General features: G+C 41.2%; 1 protein-coding gene across 2 annotated transcripts in view; it reads right to left on the bottom strand.

The window, feature by feature from the left end:
- Positions 1–19,550, bottom strand: part of Lmtk2 (lemur tyrosine kinase 2) — a 92,217-nt gene extending 72,667 nt beyond the window's left edge. For both annotated transcript variants that reach the window (XM_023713483.1, XM_023713484.1), the window contains exon 1: positions 19,305–19,550. In XM_023713483.1, the coding sequence (XP_023569251.1) occupies positions 19,305–19,395 (91 nt within the window). In that variant the 5' untranslated portion in view covers positions 19,396–19,550. The remainder of the gene's footprint in view (positions 1–19,304) is intronic.
- Between the last annotated feature and the right edge of the window lie 987 nt (positions 19,551–20,537).

Below are 20,537 nucleotides of genomic sequence, written 5' to 3'. Positions count from 1 at the left end.
CTACCTCTTAACCCTCTGCCTGGACTCCAGCCCGTCTTCCTATTCCCTGCGTTGAGAGGGCCAGTACCTCTCTCAGGCCTTCCCAGACAATACTGTGTCATTTCAGGCTCTCGCCCTCCCCGGAGTGAAACACAAGCACAGACACCACATATCCTCTCATCCATCATCCTTAAGGCCTCACAGGCAGTGCCCCTGCCTCTGGATGCTCAATTACCTGCATCTGGGCATTACAGCACTGACCACTCTGTATCGCTCTCTTTTTTTTCCCACTTGTTCTTTTCTTTTTCCACTTTGTATTTAATGCCCACATCTTCCTTTCTAGATATGGGGTCAGAGACCAGGCAGGTATAATCCACTGTGAACTCCTCAGAGGACAGACTGGGACAAAAGAGGGGGAGCAATAGTAACTATGGGGCACCAGCAAGAGAGGAAAGACAAACAAGAAGGAAAGTGTGAGTGAGATTCACTCACAGATAATCCAGTGGTTAGTAAAACAAACATGCTTTCAGGGCAGAAAGTAAGATCAGAGAAGTAGCATTCCTTCCATAATTTCAGGCTCTTACTCGGCACTGTTAAAAGGGCTGGGGGTATGGCTCAGAGGTAGAGTGCTTGCCTGGTACGGGTCCAATTCTAGGCGGAGCACCAGCGTCTGGCTCAGTGGTAAAGCACCTTACCTAGTAGGCACAGGCCATGGATTCTGCCCCCAGCAAGAGGGATACTGGGCTGGTCGACAAGGAAACTCGTAGAACTGGGGGAAACTAAGGACCAGAAAGCTGAACTGGCCTGACATTAAACACACCTCTAAAATACAGTTTGCACTTTAAAAAACAAACAGGACTAAGAAAAACATCTTCTTCCAACACCCTGACAAGTAGCTTTGCATCCCAAGAAGTAAAATGAGTCAATAACCATACCATCTGGGGGAAAAAAACTGTGGATAATCACTACAGGTTATGCACATTTTTACCTGACACCTCAAAATTATAAAACCATGTATGATAAAGGTTTCTCTGCTCTTAATGTAACTATGTATCTATTTATAATAATATTCTATGTATCCTAATATTAGAAGTGAACTAGAAGGGAAGCGCAGCCCTAAACACACTCCACCACACACAATGGCAAATGGCGCAGTGTGGATCCAGACAACGAATCACAGATTCCACAAAGACTCCTAAGCAGATGAACAACAGCCCAGGGAAACAAATCACACTGCTCACCAAGGCCCCTGGCCAAGCGTTCCTCTTGTTTAACAGTGACCTTTGAGGTCAGCCAGCCCAACTGTTCTCTCACACTTACAGAAAGGTTATATAATTTGAGTGCTAACTATCTGTAGATGAGATCATTTTATAGGAAACTACTGCTTTCTCTTACCCTATTCCATTAAGACCTGTCATCCAAGGGTCGATGTACTCATGCTTTTAGAAACCACTTAGAATCCTAGCACTGGGGAGGCTGAGGCAGGTGGACTGAGTTTGAAGCCAACTACATGACCAAGACCTTGTCTCAAAAATCAAAATTAAAAAATAAATTAATTTAGGACAGGGACTGCCACAGAAAGCCTGGTGACACTACATGACTAAGAGAATGTCAAGTCTGGATGACCCTGGTCACACGTCTGTCTACCCCAAGAAGCTGCAGGTGTGGATATTCTGTGAACTAGAACTATAATTAAGTTGACGGCATAGATGAGCTGTGGAGTGATCCACAGCACTGAAATGTCTGTTACCCTGAAACCAGCTCAGCAACAGGAAGCATGAGTCCCAGAAGAGACTTCCCTTTCATTTTTAAGTTATTCCTTCTTTGCACACAACTGCCTGCTAGGATCAGTAGACTTGCGTGAGTAGCTCAGCAGCAGCTCCACGACATGGCCAATCCCTTGTCTGCATGATACAGCCAAGAAGAGGGGAGGGAACCACATACATGTACCTACCTCACTGCTGGGCAAGGCACCCCTATGTGTCCTTGAAAAACATGTCTATCTGCATCTGTAAAATTTCCTGTAGCACCCTACTAGAATCTGTGCTTACCTTCCTAAGGTCTAGCTGAAGTTCTTGCTAACAGGATTGAAACTATTTGTACACAAGGTATCCTTACAAGTTCTATCTTCAATACAAAAGGAGATGTGGTGTGAGCTTATAAGGAATGGTGGGACTGGGAACGGGAGGAATGGGGAATTCATTACATTCCTGTCTATTTCTATTTGTGCTCAAGTCTCCATAATCAGTTTTGAAGTACCATCTTCATAACTAAGCCAACTGCTTCCAACACTGACCTTTATCAGGACTCCTTCCATAGAGCACATTAAGGCACAGTCACCTAGTGTTCCTATTTCACAATGCTGTCTTTATGTCATACAGAAAAGATAAGACCAAAGGTAATGTCATGCAAGATAATTCAGTGCTGGTAGACACTCAAGTGTCCAGCCCATGATAAAAGACCTACAACAGTTAGGAGGGATAAGGGAGGGGCAATTCCTACTACAATGCACACTCAGTCATTCCACTGGGAAAACCACAAACTAGTAAGCCCCACCCAACTCACTGAGTCATTCAACAAACATTTGCTAAGCATCTTTTATAGGACAGCCAACTGCTATAGGTTCTGGAAATATGGAACTGGGGGGGGGGGGAGTGTCCCTGCATCCAGAGCTTACATTCTCTCAGGGAGAGGACAGACAACAGCAAACGCATACCACCTGAGAGGGTTGAAAGGCACTATGGCACACTCAAGCAGGGGTGGGCGGGGAAGACTTCCTTTAGATGAAATGACCAGACATATTAAAAAGATTTACACAAGAAATGATGGTAAAATGATGTGACCTCTGGATGAAATACTAATGTCTGTGTGCTTATTGTGTGCAAGTCACTAAACTCATCCAATCCCACAGTGACCATTTTAGACAGATACCTGTTTTGAAATGAGAAAACAAAGTAACTTACCCAAGGTTAAAGCCACTGAGCACTCCAGACCCAGATAGGGGTTGGAGGTGTGTGCAAGTTCTGCCAGGACTCGGGCAGATGCGGGTGGAGTGTGAGGGGCAGGGCAAGGAGGAAGCCTCCACGCCGTTTTTAAACCCCTCACTCTTGGACATGAATGAGTAGACTTTTCCCATTCTCCCTGTTTGAGAAAACTTCTTGGGTGAAACACCAACACAGACCAAAGAACTTGAAGGAAACAGACAATGCTGGAGATGGGCGTTAGGAAAAGAAACAAATCAAAGAAAAATAATTAATACTCTCAGCATGAAGAAGAGATACTATGTGCACAAGAAAGATGCTATTTCTAAAGGAAGAGGAGGAGCCGGGTGTGGTGATGCCGCCCAGGCTCTCTAGGAAGCTGAAGCAGGATAGCAAATTCAAGAGTGACTAAGGCATCTAGGAATGAAGCAAGATTTGGCCTCCAACCAGGTACATACCATACATACACATACACCTTCTCCCCAGGATATATACAGAAGTTTCCTAGAACCAAAGTACAGGACTCTCAAGATTCAAAGTACTTGCGGACTGTGCACATTAATGAATGGAATGAGATTTCCACCAAGACACACACTGCTCAGAATCTTAAGCCTTTTCACTTTGTTTTGCTGTAGTGGGTGTTGAACTCAAGGTCTTTGGGCTACGCTACTTTTACCTTTTGAGACAAGGTCTTACTAAGTTGTTAAACTGCCCAGGCTGGGTTCAAACTTGTGATCTCCTGCCTCAGTTTCCCTGAGTGTTAGGACTGCAGCCTTGCACCACTCCAGGTTTTGAGATAGAAGTTTTACAAGCTCTCAAGGAGGGGGAAAGGAAGCTAAATAGTAATAAGTCAGGTGGCCTCATACTTCTCACCAGAATGTGAAAGGCAGCTAGCATACCAATATTCAAAGCCCAGCACAGGGTCCAGAGACTCCAGGACAAAGCACAGACAGGGGAGACTGAAATGCCTGCCCAACAGCTGAGGAGGGACGAATGAGTCATCTATAAAAACTAACAAAAAATAACAAGGGGCAAGTCCAGAGATAATAAAAAATGCCAAAGTAAAGCAGTATAGAGGCAGCTATGAATAGTATTTGTAGACACAAAAATACAAATGATGAATAGAAATCTAAACTGTGAATAACTGTGTCGAGGAGGGGTATATGTGTTTCAATATGTAAGTCCTTACTTTTGTAGTAGGAATTCAGTATTTAATTGAACAAACAAGGGTACAAGCAAGTTAGTTAGCAATATAATTAGAAAAGCTGCAAGAGGTTGCCTGTGTGATACAGCTAGTAAGCATGGGGGCGGGGACAGCATGGGACAGGGGTTTGCTATTTTTATTATAAGCTCTGGAGAACTTTTTTTTTTTTTTTTTTGGTACTGGCAATCAAACTCAATACCTTACACTTGCCAGGCAGGTGCTTGCGCCACTGAGCTGTATCTCTAGCCCTGGAAAACTGCTTTTTAAGTTATTTACATGCAAATAACATAAATTACAAAATACATAAAAGGATGGGAAGAGGGGGGAAACAAAAGAGGACCAAAGAGAGCAAACAACATTTAAGGATGGGACAAAGAAACATCTGAACAGGAAAGAAGGGAAAGGATACTGAAGAGCTAAAGAGCCAGTCACATCACTATGGGTGGTAAAGGACAGTTTTAATCAGGGCCTGGGGACAGCAGCCCTGGGTTCAATCCCTAGTCACACATGCACGCAGAGACACAGGGCTGGTCTTAAAGAGCTGAGAAAGAAGAAGCCAGGTACAGCAGCCTGGCTGAAGGCTGAACATGCCTTAAATCTAGCACTCAGGGAGGCTGAGGCAAGCAGGATTTCAAGTTCAAGCCCAGTGTCTCACAGGAGGGAGTGGCAGGGATGTTGCCTAGTGGTAATGCATTTCTGAGTCGAATCCTCCAGTACTGAAGAATTTTTTAAAAAAAGGAGGATGAAGGGGAAAATAGCACTTGTCAACTACACCATATAGTTTTGCTGGGGTAAGTGTTGAACCCAGGGCCTCAAGCATGTCAGGCAAATGGAGCTACACATTTCCAGCCCTTGTATTTTGAGACAGTGTCTCATTAAGTTGCTTGGGCTGGGCTAGAATTTGTGATCCTCCTGCCTCAGCTCCCAGGGAGCTGGGATTATAGGTGGGCACCACCACACCCAGCCCACACACTTTTTAAATACCTACCTGTGCACTGGGAAAGAAGATGCAAAATACTACCTGTGGGTGAACATCATTCTTGGGACCCACAGCAGTCAGCAGATTCTTAGAAGGGCTCAGGCCCCCCAAAAAGCACATAAACCAATGGTGTTTAAAGGATTTTTCCATGTTTACAAATGAATGTAAGTATATGGCTATATTCCTTAAAAGTCATATATTTACTCTTACTACTTAAAATTTCATGATGCAATGTCATTTCATATATAGAAATGATTTTTTAAAATTTTATTTTAAAGAAAAAAACAAACCTGCCCAAAAAATAGAATTCCAAAACAACATAATGGAATACCCATTTCTGACAGGACTAAACAAAAAAAGGCAACACAAAGGAAGGACCATTTTCTATCTGTATATGCAGAATAGTTAGGATAGGACCATTTTCTATCTGTATATGCAGAATAGTTAGGATAAACAGCTACTTTTGCTTAATTCAATGAGAAGAAAGATTTGTACTAATAGTGTTTGGACATGATATTCTGTCTGTATCTTGCACTATGGATAACCACTAAGAAGATCGCAATGTACAATGTATTTATTATTCAAACTGTCCTATTAATCAGTTTTGAAATTGTCTCGATATTTGTTTCTCAAAAAAAATAAAATAAACAAAAAATAAATGGATGTTTAATGTGTATTACCTTTAAATTACACAGAAAATACCAGCATTTAACTGTCCAAACAGTATTAGCACAAACCCATCTTATCAATGAAGAGAATTGTAGCATAACTATTTTAACTATTATATATGTGTATGTATGTAGATATATGTATATGTGTGTATATGTATGTATGTATTTCCATTTTGCTTTTCCCTTGCTTCTTTTTTTAATTAAAAAATCTTTTATTTATTTGGTACAGGGTCTAGCTACACAGCTTGGATTCGAAATGATCCACCTGTCTCTACCTCCCCATTGCTGGGATTTCAGGCATGCGCCACCATGCCCAGCGTCCTGGGGTTCAGGGCTGGTACTGGGGATCAAATCCAGGTCCTTGTGCTTGCCAGGCAGGCGCTTAGACCCCGCTTAGACCACTGAGCTATTTCCCTTGCCCTTCCCTTCGTTCTTTTCTCCATTCCCCCAACCTACTTTCTCTTTCTGCTTGAAGTTTCTTCCCCTTTTACAGTATCTACTGTACATCTTGGATCTTATTTACTCTTTCAGCTTCTCACACTAGGGCAACATTATGTTCACACATTTGTGTCTAGTTTATTTCACTTATGAGTATGGTCTCCAGTTGCATCTATTTATATATAAAAGTCTCCAGTATATCCTTCTTTATGGCTGAGTAATACTCATTTTTATACTCCATTTTATAAAAATATATCTTTTTTTATCCACTCCTCAATTGATGAGCATTTGGCTTGTTTCCAAGATCTAGCTAATATAGACTGTGCTACTATAAACATGGGTGTACATATATCATTGTGGAATGTTCTTAATTCTTCCAGAAGATACCCAGAAATGGAATAGCTGGGTCAAATGGGACCTGCAATCCTAGTTTTTTGAGGAATCTCCATACTGATTTCCACAGTTGGCTGTACCAGTCAGTTTACTTCCACCAACAGAGAAGATTCTTTTTTCTACACAACCTCTCCAGCATTTGCTATCGTTTCATTTAATAACAGCCCTCATGAAAGTTGTTCTTATAAATTTTTTACAGATACATAATTTCATAGGCTAATTATGGAAGTTAGCATTTTAAGTTTCTTAATTTTCAATATGCAGTTTAGTTCACGAGTAAATTTTATGATAGTTTAAAAATTTTTACTACTTTTAAGATAACTTAAAATACGCTATCCAGAGGACTGTGGTTGGGGTCGGGCAGTTTACTCTGATGAGCAGTGGGGGCCTGAGAGCTAGCATCCTTCATGTTAGAATTACATTTGCCCCAACTCGCTTTCTGGGGCTGAATTTGAGATAACTTCTCTGGGTCTCAGTTCCTCTATTTCTAAGCTGGTATTTCAGTTCTAAAACTCTACAGATGAGGATTATAATTTCAAATCTATCTATCTAGTGCCTACATGGTTAATATTGGTGAGTAGATCTCTTACTAACATTAATTTTATTTTCCTTAAAGAAAACAAAATTAAACTTTAGGCTTCCGGGTTGCACTGCTACAGCACAGGCCTCTGGTTGTATCCCTAAGCACTATTTTGGTAAGCGTGTTATTTTTCAGGCCCTCACTAGCAATCAGTATCTGAGTGTTGCATTTAATAACAGTCTGAAGCAAATGTCAAGCGAGGCTTGCTCAGTAAGCAAGAGGCTGCATTCTGGAAGGGCTAGTGGCTGTCTAGAGAAAGGATCACTCCATACAGGAATACACGAAAGCAGAGGAAAAATCCGCAGTATATAAAGTAAGCTCAAATGTAGCAGTTAATCCCTTTTTCCTCCCCCCCCACCTTTTTCTTCTCCTAAAACACAGTCTCACTAAGCTGTCCAGCTGGCCCCAAGCTCTCGATCCTTCTGTCTCAGCCTCCCAAGTGGCTGGAACTGGAGATGTGGACCACTGTGCTTGGAGTTAGCCGCTAACCTGAGTGGCGGCCAACAGATCACAAACCTTTAGTTTCATAACAAAAAAGTGACATTACAAAATTTTATAATTACTAGCTGATTAAAATAGGTATTTTAAATATTCAAAATGATTACACACTAGCTATTTCCTAAGTCCAAGGTGTCTCAAAAATGTACTTCCTGTAATTGCAGGTTGTGTGTACAGCATGTCAAACTCAGACGTCCTCTTCCTCTTCAGAATAACAAAAATAAAAATAAAGCATTTGGGGGATGGATTTGGGAACATGAATTTGAAAGGAAGTAAAACCATAACCTTTAAAAAGAAAACTGCAGTTTAACTTAAATAAGATCAGTACCTCTCTCAAAAATCACTATTACAGGTGTTTTTAATTAATTCTTCCACTCACAGTATATATGTTGCTTTCAAAAAGGTGTATATTATTACGTAAGCCTATAAAGTTCTTAATCAAACCCAACAAATTATAGTCACTATAATGTAGCAGTTTCAGAGATAAATGGTTCACTTTCTTTATATTTTCATATTTTGTATATTATCAATATATCCACAGCAAATGTATCAAAATGTAATAAGTACCTACCAAAATGTTACCTACTGAAAAACATGAACTAAGCCACAAATAAATCAGTTTAAAAAAATAAATTTATAAAGCAAGATTGTTACAATATATACCAGGAAAAAAACAGAAGGAGAAGACAGAGAAAAGGAGAAGGGGCGGAAGGAATTCTGGAAGGAAGGGAGGCAGGGAGGTACAGAGGAAGGGATGGGAGGGAACGATGGGATCCTAGCCAGACAGGCATATAATCTCAGCACTCAGAAAGCCAAGGCAGGAGGATCACAAGTTCAAGGTCAGCCTGGTCTACATGAAAGGCTCTATCTCAACCAACCAACCAACCAACAAAAAGGAAGAGAAAAAGAAAGGAAAAGGTTTGGAAAGAAGGAAGGGATCAAGTTTGTGTACAAATGAAGGACCTGGGTTCTCAGGTTGTAGTCCTTATCTGTCACCTGGGGAATAAATATGTGTGGCAGGGTTATATCTGCTCTAACCTAACTTTTCCAGTATCATCTGCAACCCTGACTCAAGCCACAGTGGGCTGAACACTGGCACGTGTGCACCATGTAGACCTCAGTCCATGGGGTGGGCATCAGGCAGACTAAAGGTTCCCGGTCTTCACTGGTTATTTACACAGCGTAGCTGTAAAATGGACATAGGCTACTATCTGTATTGATGTCCAGAGGAGGAATTGTGTTTAAAAACAAATGATCAAAGCAGACCAAATAGCTCAGTGGATTAAAGTGCCTGAAAGCAGGCACAGGGGCTGGGGTTTTTGAAACATTTAATTTTCTGAATATTGCTTAATCTTAATTTTTGTTCTAAGATTTACACTGTATCTTTGACTTACAATTTATTTAAAAGACATTGTATGATATCTTCTCCTGGTATTAGAAACTTTAAAAAGTATATTTCCATTTTCTGTTGACTTTAAAAAAAAAAGAACAGAGGTTTGTACCTATGTTGTTTATTTATTATTTCTTGCCTATATCTTGTAATATGAGAAACTACTGTGGCAGTAACAATACACAATGTACTAACCATTGTTACTCTCCTAAAATCTTGTGTTGAGATTTTGTAAATAAATAAATTAAATAAAAAAAAATAATAAAAACAAATGAACAAACAGAAAGAGAGAAAGTCTCTTTTAGAATATTTTGCTGAGTTTACACACCTATAATATTCAAATAACCGAACTTAACAAAAAAAGGGGATACAGATGAATGTCTATTTTGTATCTGTGTATTCAAAGTGGTTAGGATAGATATATAGTTACATTCTCTTAATGAATAGAATGATTTGTTCTGATGGTGTTTGTAAACAGGATATCAAGTCCACATCTTATACAGCAATTAGCCATTAAGAAGAATGTATGCAGTGTGTTAATTATTGAAACTGTCCGACTGATTTGATCTGAAACTGTCTCATTGCTATCTGTTTATCAATAAAATTATGGCAAAAAATAAATTTTTTTTTAAAAAAAGAGAGAGAAAGTAAAGGAAAAGTTTCTGAAAAGCCACCAGACGTGGTCAGGACTACAAATGTGGTCATTTCAGATTTTAGGAACTGCCATCAATTTTAAAATTTAAAATTCTCCCTTCTTTGCATCTCATTTATACAAATCAGATTTCTATTAAGTAATCTGATACAGTTTTACATCTAGAAGACAAAATATTTGTGCTGCAGGGGCAGGAGGTAGGAGCAGAAATAACCATAGAAATATTTTAAGTACAGAAATTCTATCCAGCTTTCAGAACTCTGATTCTGGTGGATGCACTGGGCACTTGGATCTGGATTTCTACAAATTCCTAGGTGATCCTGACTTAAACAATCCTGTTTTACAAAAGCAGCCTTATTTTTTTCCCAGAGCAGTTACAGCCTAATGGAGCTGGGAGCTTGGGGGTGGTGGTGGAATTTATATTAAAACAAAAGGATCCAGGCAGTAGGCAGGGTCCAGGTGAAACAAGACTGATTATAAGTTTAAAACTGTTGGTGCTGAGTGAAAGGGGTATGCGAGTCCACTATACTATTACTCTATTTTTGTACATGTTCAACATTTTCCATAATAAAAATGAAAAGAAAAAATTGGAAACACACTAAAGCAAGCCTTCAGCCTTGGTGTCACTCCAGAGATTTGACTGTGGCCATTTTATCTGAACTTTGACCCATTAAAGAACTTGCTTGCAATCGCTTTCAGCTGTGTTCAATGCGGAAAGATCTTTAAAAATAATCCTCTCTCTAAATTATTAGGTCAAAGAGGTTTCCCTCATATTCTTAGAGATTAGGCTGCTCTCACAAAGGGTGCAGCAAATTTGCTTTTCATGTATCCACTGCTGTAAAAAGAAACATAAGATCCTGTTAATATCATTACAATGTAGTTAGTACCACAACTATGATATCTCCAATATTTATGCAGGTATTTAACTACAATTTAAGGGCCCAGAAGAAAATATACGGCCAGAGTCCACTCTAAATAGTCCCTTCTCCCTCCAAAAGCTCTTCCCTGAATGCTACAGATGAAGCAGAGAATCAAAACTCATTATTATAAGTGTCCTAAGCAAGGAGCAACTCCAGCACCCAAGTCTTGGTTTCTAATATTTTCCATCAAAAGAATCAGGACTCCCTGGGGAAATGGCTAATTTTAGGGGACTACAAGAGATGAGACTGTGGTTCCTAGTGATGTCAGAAAGTACGGTGGTGTTATTACCAAAAAAGGAGAGCCAGGAATGGCAGCACATGCCTGTAATCCCAGTACTCTAAGATTAACAATTTGAGGCCAGTCTGGGCAATTTAGTGATTTAGGCAGACCCTGTCCCAAAAATAAAAGGACTGGAATATAGCTCTGAGAGAAGGCCCAGTGCAAAAAAGAAGAAAATGAGGCTGTGTCAAGGGGACTCACAGAAACTGGCACAAGCTGAGCAACAAAACACATACAGGACTAGATTATAACCCACTAAACATCCCCATCCCCACACTGACATAGATTACTGCGTAGAGAACCAATGGGAGAGAACAGTCAACTCTTTCATGCAGAATTCCAAATAATTTCTACAGATACTCCCCCTCAGGGAATTAGAGCAAAAGTCATGACTTAGAGCCTGAAGTGTGGACTCTGCACATGTAGAATTTGGAATAGGGAGGAGAAAGTAACTCTTCAGTGGGCAAAGTTAACAAACACCACCTCAGCTAGGTGACCAGTTGACAAGTTACATTCCTTCACTCATCCAATGCATGCAGCACCCTTGACATGCTGTAATAAGAATGGCATTTTATCTGTGATTCTGCTCCACAAACCTGTAATCCTGCTCTAATTATGAGGGAAATATCAGACAAAATCCAGTTGAGGAACATTCTACAAATACTTGACCAATCTTCCTCAAAACTGTCAAAGTCAGCCAGGTGTGGCACCTCAGGACTGTAAACCCAGACTGCAATCCTAGCACTTGGAGTTCAAGGTCAGCCTGGGCTACACAGTGAGTTCAAAGCCAGCCTGAACTGCAGTGAGATCATGGCTCAAAAACAAACAAACAAAAAAACAAAAAGAGTCATCAAAAACAAGGAAGAGGCTGGAAGAACCTACAGTGACAGGGCTACTAAATATAATGTGGTATGTATCCTAGAAGACAAAAGGGCTATGAGAAAAACACAAAGTAATTCTAAATAAAGTGTGGATTGTAGTTAGTAACCTATCAGTGCTAGTTCCTTAGTTGTTACAAACATAGCACACTAATACAAGAAGTTAACAGGGGAAACTGGGTAAGAGAGCTACACAGGAACTCTCTGTACATCTAAATTTGTTGTAGATGTTTATTACATTTTTAAAGAAACCTCAAAGGTTATATTATTAAAAGCAAAACACTAAAGGGCCTCACTCCAGGTGAAGGATTGCAGCAGGACACCAAGTCAAGGCCACAGGAGAATGAGAGGTCGTGGCTTCTGCACCTTTCAACTCTCACAGGCACACTGCTGCACTAGCCTGGGAAACTCCAGTTTTCCAGGACCCAATTCCTCATCCTCACAAATCTGCACTGCTTATACCTGTGACACACCATGCAAATACTAGAAATTCCAACGAAATGTAACATGCTCCCTGCACTCTAGGTACAGACAAACAATAACACCAAGTGGTATGTGCCCGGTACAAATGGGAGACGGGTACAATGCATCCAGACCTCTCCCATCACGCCACCTACCAGGGAATCACTCTCATGTTCTTTTCATTTTTAGGCAAATGCACTGAACCCCAAAATGTGTTAGTGTGTCAGCATACACAGTGACTGGAAAATATGGTGAATGTTTAAAGTTTCAAAAATTACTATGAAAGACACATTGCTATTAATCTTCTGCCTCTGAACACATCCTGTCATTCTTGCCACTTCCTGAAGTACTTTTAGAACTCCTCTTGTATGGCTGTGGCTGCCTCAATGTCCTGAACTGATCCAAGACATTTCCCTCTCATGGTCATTTTGACTTTGGGGAAGAGTTAGAAATCTCCCACAGCCAGAGCCAATGACTAAAGTGGATAAGGACACCCCATCAGGTTTTTATAAACCTGCCTTTTTGTTGGATGGCACTTGGCAGCAACACTCATCCCCTTTTTTTTTGTACTAGGGATCAAACTCAGGACCTTGTGCTTGACAGGCAGGCTCTTATGCCACTGAGTTATTTCCCCAGCCCAACCATCATACTTCTTGTTGTACCTCCAGAACTGCTTCAGAAAATGGCAAGAACAATAGGATAAATGTGTGTGAAGCAAAGAAGGGGGACTTCTGATGGAGATTTATGGCAATGTGTATCTTTTACCATTACAGTTTTAAAGTTTAAACATTCACCATATATTTTGATCATGTCTTATATCTTATATCTTAAAAGATCACACGCCACAATTTTAGAAAAGAAATAAAAACCTAAGTTGAAATGTTTTTATCTGGCACCCACAGAATGTCCTGTCCCACAGGCAAACACTTTAGAGTTCACTGGGGTAAAAAGTTCTATGGGCCCAGCCAGAACAGAAGGCTCAGATGCAAGGAAGTCTGTTAAGAGGTTTAAAAAAGAAGAGAAAGAGGAAGAGGAAGAAAAGGAGGAAGAAGAGGAAGAGGAGGAGGAAGCAGCAGCAGCAGCAGCAGCAGCAGCAAAAACTATAGCACCCAGAGGGGAAAAAAGATCCTAGGCATTTGTAAACAGCAGAATGTATGTAGAATTGGAAAATGGGAATTTACATAGAATATTTTGTTAAGGGTAAGCAGGTCAATGAAGGTCTTGAGAAAGTATCATGGAGTCAAGTATGGTGGCGCATGTCTATAATCTTAGTACTTGGTAGGCTGAGACAGAAGAATTGTGGGTCCAAAGTCAGTATGGGCTACATAGTGAGTTCAAGGCCAACCTGGACAACATAGGGAGGCCCTATTTTGAAAACACCACCCCCCCAAAAAAAAATTGCTGTGGAAAGTGGGGACAGAAATAAGATGCACTACAGCAGGCATGTACAAGCCAGGACCTTTTCTGTCCAAGTCAGGGTCAGATGCAGGCAGCCAGGGACTACTGTGGCACAGCACATGTCCTGCACATCTATTTGACTTGATGGGAACTTAAGCCTTTTAAAATACTAAATCAAGCATATTTCATATTGTAAAATGCAAAATCTGTCAAACTGTCACAAATAAAATGTCAACTTTACCACCCCCATTAAATCCCCAAGAAAGCAGAGGAATATAGAGCCCACTCTTGGTCATGGGGGAAGGAGAAATGGCCAAATCCTCAGAGCAGGGAGAGGAAGAGCCATGTTCAGCACTGTCAGGACTCAGCCACCCGGCACACTTGGCATTCGCGATTCTCATTTTCCCATTTGAAGCACAATAAAATCAAATGGGATCTGCGATCGCTGCACTGTGCTAACCTTTGCCAAGAAAACATTTTAAAAATACTGAGGTTATTTTTCTGATATGCCTGCTTTCTGTGGCAAATAACTGTAATGCCAGGGCATAGTTCCAAGTTAGTCACTTGCCATGATTTTAAAATACATTGCTTCAGTATTTTTGGTCTGCCACCACACGGATTTTACCGTATTTCCCTTACTTTTTGTTAAAACAGTTATCTTCATATGAAGATTCAAAGAAAAGTTGAGAATCAAATCTAAACAACCCTTAACGTGGCAGTCTATTCTAGAATTCGTCTATAATATGCCTTTCCTCACTTCTGAGTGAGGAAAATCTTAAGGAGTTAAAGCACAGCTGGTATACTGCAAAAGCACATGACTTTAAAAAGAAAAAAAAAATCATCTTCCCAAAGGACATTTTCCAAGGGGAAGCATCAGCCAGGGCTAACCATGCTGGCTTTGGGGATGCTTCGTGCAAAAACTACGGAATTGTGCTTGGGATCAAGGAAACAGATTGTTCGTGGCTCCTTTAAGTAAATTAAAACCAGCAATTGTTCACTTGCAAGAGCTTTAGTCATCTTGATGCTTAAAAACAGGTTTATTATGTAAAAGCAGACTAATCTAGATTATTCTAAAAATTTTTAGCTTAGTTCCCCAACATTATGAATTTCAAGAATTAACAAGCCAAGCTTATACGTTACACTTAAATCAACTAGGTTTATTTCTGTCTATAGGGTCTCCATTCACCGCATAAGTTATTTTGAACAACAAAGACTTCTCAAATCCGTAAATTCTAAACCTTCCATATTCTGTAGCTACCACTTCACGCGCCTTCTCTGAAGCCATGCCACCGGCCATTAGTCAATCCAATGACAATCTACCAAAGTCACATACAGCAGAACCCCCCGACACAATGAAGACATCTCCATCACCAAGCACATAATATGCAGCAGACGCGGGCACTGCCATGATACTACTCCTTCCTCCCAACAGCATTATTACCATTCTTTGAACCTCTGGGTTTTAAGATGCCAGAAGATGCCAAGTAACTGGCCCAAGATCTCAAAGCTAGTGAAGAGAAAATGCAAAACCACACATCCAGGTCTAACTCCAACAGGAAGTATTTTCTAAGACATCATGTTCCTCCTATGATTAGTTTGTGAATTTTATTCTCAACCACATTGAAAAGATGGAATTCCTTTTCTATGTTCATCTACAAGGACTTGTTTGAGGACTTGTACATCCCTTATTTATATGACAATGTCAGCTCCGTTCTTTAAGTGGCTGCTTCCACAATGCTGGCAGCCTCAGTTTGCTGTAGTTCGATCCCCACAACACTCCAGCCATGCAAAAGTGCCTGAAGGCATTCAAGGAGCCAAAAAAAAAAAAAAAAAGTCCTTATATGACAATGTCTTTTTTATTATATGTAGAGCTGTTATCTAAGTGACACAGCCCACAAGGGACACAGAGGGCCCAAGGACTCTCCAAATTTCAAGAGAATTGCATGAACAGTAAGCACATTGATATCAGCAAAACAGAAGGGATTTGGTAACTTCAGTGCTGATCAGCTACAAAACTGGACAGACTCTCCATTAATGTGCAGATGAGGATGGTTAAAAAAAAAAAAAAAAGAAAAAGAAAAACTACCCTGTAAAAAAGCAAATATAGCAATCCCAACCTAAATCCAATTTCAAACCTCACAGCCATGAATCCTGAAAGAATCTGCATGGAAAACAATTATTTCTCAGGAGCTATTAATCACAAAAATTCACACTTAAGAAAGCACTTTCTTCACTTTAGAAGTCTTCTTCAAGATATGAATCTGTCTGTTAATCTGAAATGAGAGTCCCAGTTCCCCAAGCAGCATTTAATCAGTGGCTGAGTCCCACCGGCTTCCCAGGCTTTGGTGAGGGCCTTTATCTGGAACTGCTAAAAGCTTCCTCTGTACTCTGTGACCTAATATGCCACAGAACAATAGAAGTGGGTTTCCCTGTCTAATCACTATCCTAATATTAATAAGAAAGCGTGGGCTCAGGGGAATGCCTTCACATAGGCATGTACAGTATCTACCTTTATTTTAAATCCTAATTTATGATGTGAATCCTGAGAATCTTACAAAAGGCACATGAATGTTTTCCAAGAGAAGAATGATCTAATAACCATGAACTGAAGAAAACAGCTAAACTATGATCTCAGTTTTGTCATTTAACAGTGTGTGAAAACAGTGAATTTTTTCTCTTGACATAACCTTCCTACCACGGAACAGCAAGGTCTCAATCTACACTAACAAGGGCTCCTGCTGCAGAAATATGGATTCTTAGGAAAAAAGGCTCATAGGTAGTGGGGCACAAGGACATCCCACAGCCACAGAGGGCCCCGAACTAAAGTTCAAACATCAAATGCCTTCTAGCTTGCCAGGCAAGAGCAATCCACACATTTACATAACTTTATTATGAGTCAATGAATAAACACCTTTTCAACTTCCAAGCCTAAAAATGACTCTGCCTGACAAAGATATCTTGGATAAATGAACTTTAATTTAAAAACTGAATTTTATTCAACAATCTCATTTGTTTCCCCAATAAACAGGCTTGCAGAACCAAGCTGGGTGGCACACGTCTGTAATCCCAGCACTTTTGAGTCCAAGGCACGGATAATCCATTCTGGACCAGCATGTGCTACTTGACTGGTTCAAAGTCAGCCATGGACTACATAGCAAGACTGTCTTGAAAAAAAAAAAAGCAAGCAAGCAAGGGAACTAACGAACTGGACAGACAGAAAGGCAAAAGATTAAAAGTATTTTTTAATAAATATTTATTTCTAATAAGCATGCTTTCTTCATGAGACCAATAAACTTTAGAAAGAGTTAAGACCAAGGAGGCAAAAGAACAGATGCAATGGGTCTAGCCTTTAATTGAATGGGGATACCCCTACACTGGTATAGAATATAGGCCCCTGAATTATCAGAAGCTTGATGCTTTAAATGTATAACTGCACTTTTATCCACTATATACTTTCAAGAGAAGTTCTCCTTTCTTAACCAGTGGGCTCATTCATCAAGATTAGCAGAAAGGTTTCTTTATTCTTCTTAATCTAAAACATTTTGACCAAGATCTATCCTACTTATAGGATTAAGACAACCCCCTCTTTCTTCCCCATTTTGTACTGAGGATTGAATCCAAAGCCTTCATGGTAAGCTACTATGGTCCAGGCCCTTATTTTTTAGTTTTGAGGCAAAGTCTCAACTAAATTGATAAATTACCCAGGCGAGGGTAAAATTTTTGATCACTCAGCCTCAGGCTCCTGGAGTGCTGGCATGAGCTACCACATCTAGCTTTTATCTGTGTTTAATTGTGCTCTTTTCCCCCTCAAATATTACCCCTAGGTACCTATTATTCATATTCCACATATTTAACCACATACTTCCCTTCAAGGATCAGAATATGCAAGGAAAATCTACAAAAGTTGCTCTAAATCACTTATTTCCTTGCACTTTATTTATATATATGATTTATTTTTCTGATTGCTTTGTTTTACAACACTCCAAAAAGCCTCAGCCTTTTGTAACTCATGCCTGCATAAAATGGTAAAACAAAATAAAAGGTATGGAAGAGATATGTAGGCAGACACATTTTTATAGGTCTCTATAAAAACCTACATGTCAAAATATCAAAAATCTGCAAAGACTTCTAGAAGCTTCCAGGACCCTCGCGACATACACAATTTATGCACTATCCTACTCTGGTGCTAATTTTACATCAATATCCTTAATTATCAACATCTCTGTCTTTCCATATCTTTGACTGACTCCTCAGTGTTCTCTGGGACTTGTATATACACTTCCGGCAACACTCTTATCTATCAGATCAAACACAGAAATCACCTTAAAACAACTGATCTCAAGGAACGGGTAAATTTAACACTACATTATATGGTAAAATGGTAACATTTTTACCTTAACTGAAGGCCACTCAATGGCATAACCTGGTATGGCTCGAGAAATAATTACATATAGCTTTTCACTGTATATTTGTTTAAAAAAAACGTGTCTTTTCTGGAGGCAGAATTTCCACATTCTGCACCTTATTAACATTTTAAACTAACTCTTAACCTCAGAAATACTCCTTAACAGTTAAAAGTCTTGAGGTAAACAGTTTTAAAAAAAAAAAAATCACCCAAAAAGTGAATTGAGGTCTTGAGTGTATAGTTCCAATCATAATGTAGCTGTGTCACCTTGGGTGGGTCATTTGACCACCACGGTCCCAAATATTTACATCTACAAGATGAAGCAGACTAAATTTTGTTTGCAATTCCAACTCTAAAATTCAAGGGGATCTAAAAAACGATCAATCTCTTCCCGTTTCTATGACAAGCAGCAGCCAATAATGGCAATCTAGCCTAGATTTTTTTTCCTTTTTTTAAAAAAAGCCAACTTGAAATACTTTCTTAAGCTAAAGTTTTATTTAGCATAATAAACCCCAAATGAAAGTGATATGAGAAAACGTGGAAGAGGAGAGGACGAAAAGAAAGACCGCTCACACGCCGATGTCGATAAAATAGAAACTTCAATTACCCTTAGGCCAAGTTTGTCGATAGTTATTCCAAAACCACTAATCACTGGTTTCCTAAAATAGAAATATTTATCGCTGTTTCCTTCTCATCCCTAGAGCTTCATTCCGAATAAAAAGCACAGCACCTAAAATCAATTTACAACTTCAGAATAAGTTGCAGGGAAACTCCGCAGAGCTCGCCAAGTCATTTGCATTTAAGTACGAGGAGAGCTAAGCAAACGGGCTCTTACCATAAGATGCCAGAAACGCACTAGAGACAGGTGACATCTGGAAAAGGGACAGCATTGCCACAAAGGATGCAAGCTGAGGCAACAGGTCCAGAGTTGGTATCGCATCCCACCCGGGGAAGGGTCGGTCATGCCACTTTGCCCGCCCTCCCTACCGCCCCCCCGGGGCGTCGTCTCGCCCCCGCCCCCCATCCCACGCCCCTGCGGCAGAAATCTCCCTCATCACTGCCTTCCCCGGACCCCTTGCCCTCGGCGGGCCCTCCGCTCCCTTCAGGTAAAGGCCAGACCCAGCCGGCCGGCTACCCGCGTCGCCCCCACCCCGCCGCATCGGCTCCGCAACCCGTCCCCGCCACGGCCCGCTCACCTGCACCTGTTTGCGGAAGTGGCGCGGCCCCGGCATAACCGACGACCAGGCGCAAAAGCAGCAGCAGCAGCAATGCGGGCGGCCCCGGCATCCCGACCACTGCGCGGCCCCCCCACCCCCACCCCGGGGCTGGCTCTCGGGTCGCCTTCCGAGGGTCCGTCAGTCGGTCCTGCTTCAGCGGCACCCGCGCCGGCTGCTCCTGGGGACGCGCTGCTTCGGCCCAAACTCAACACGGCTCCTGATCCGCGCCCGCCGCTCCGGCTGGAGAAACACCATCCTTCCCGCCCGCCCGCCCGCGCCGCCGCCTCTGCCGCTGCCTCTCAACAGTAGCAACAGCAGCGATTCTGCAGAGCCGCGGGCCCAGGCAGCCGCGCTCCTGCCGCCATGATGGGCTGCGTCATGTGACGTAGTGGGGGCGGGGCTCCATGATGTACAGATGGACAGCCAATCGTCAGTTCGTACCGGTCCTGGAGGCCCTGCCCATCATTCTGGAGGTGGAGGTGAGGTGAGCGCCGGGGCGCCCCCTGCAGACGGAGGAGTGCGTGGGTAGCAGGTAAGACCGACAATTATTTTAAATTTAAAAACATAGGGATATATAAAACAGATCATAAAAATCCATCCACAGTTCATCCTGATTTCCTCTGTATTTTTACCATCAAAAAATAGGTCTGTTTTTTCTTCTGCTTTTTTTTTTTAACTTGTCAAAGCTGACATTCTATCAGGCTTCAAGCAGTTTTGGGCTTTTTACTTCAGTTCAAAACAATTGAATGTGTCTCCGTTTGTCATCCACTGACTCAGCTCCTGACAAGAGTCCCCTTCCTGTCCCCTGTTATCCACCTGGAAAACGCTCTGCCTTTCATTAGCCAAGGCACACCTGAAGTATGACTTCATCTAGAAAGACTCCTCCCCAGCCCCTGGGGACAAAAGACTGCCCTGGTCCATGCATGGACTGAAACTACACTTCTGTGTTTTATTGTTCCTGTAACTGTAAGTTCGCTGAGGACAGCAGCTGGGTCCCCTTGATTCATCTGGGAGTTCATGAGAGCTGGCTCTGGACTTAGCTTGGGTTAGGTGTTTTCTAGAGGAATGGTCCAGCTAAGGCAGGAACTTTAGTCCTGAGGTAGGAATGGAGAAAGCATTTTCTAGTCATGGATGACATTGCGGTCAGAAGCCTTGGGGTTGGGAAAATAGCCAGCTTTTCTGGAGAACCCCTATGATCCAGTTTGTGCATGA

This window comes from Octodon degus, unplaced genomic scaffold (assembly GCF_000260255.1).
Source record: "Octodon degus isolate 3935 unplaced genomic scaffold, OctDeg1.0 scaffold00031, whole genome shotgun sequence".
Taxonomy (NCBI): domain Eukaryota; kingdom Metazoa; phylum Chordata; class Mammalia; order Rodentia; family Octodontidae; genus Octodon; species Octodon degus.
This window is presented reverse-complemented; position numbering and strand designations above follow the sequence as displayed.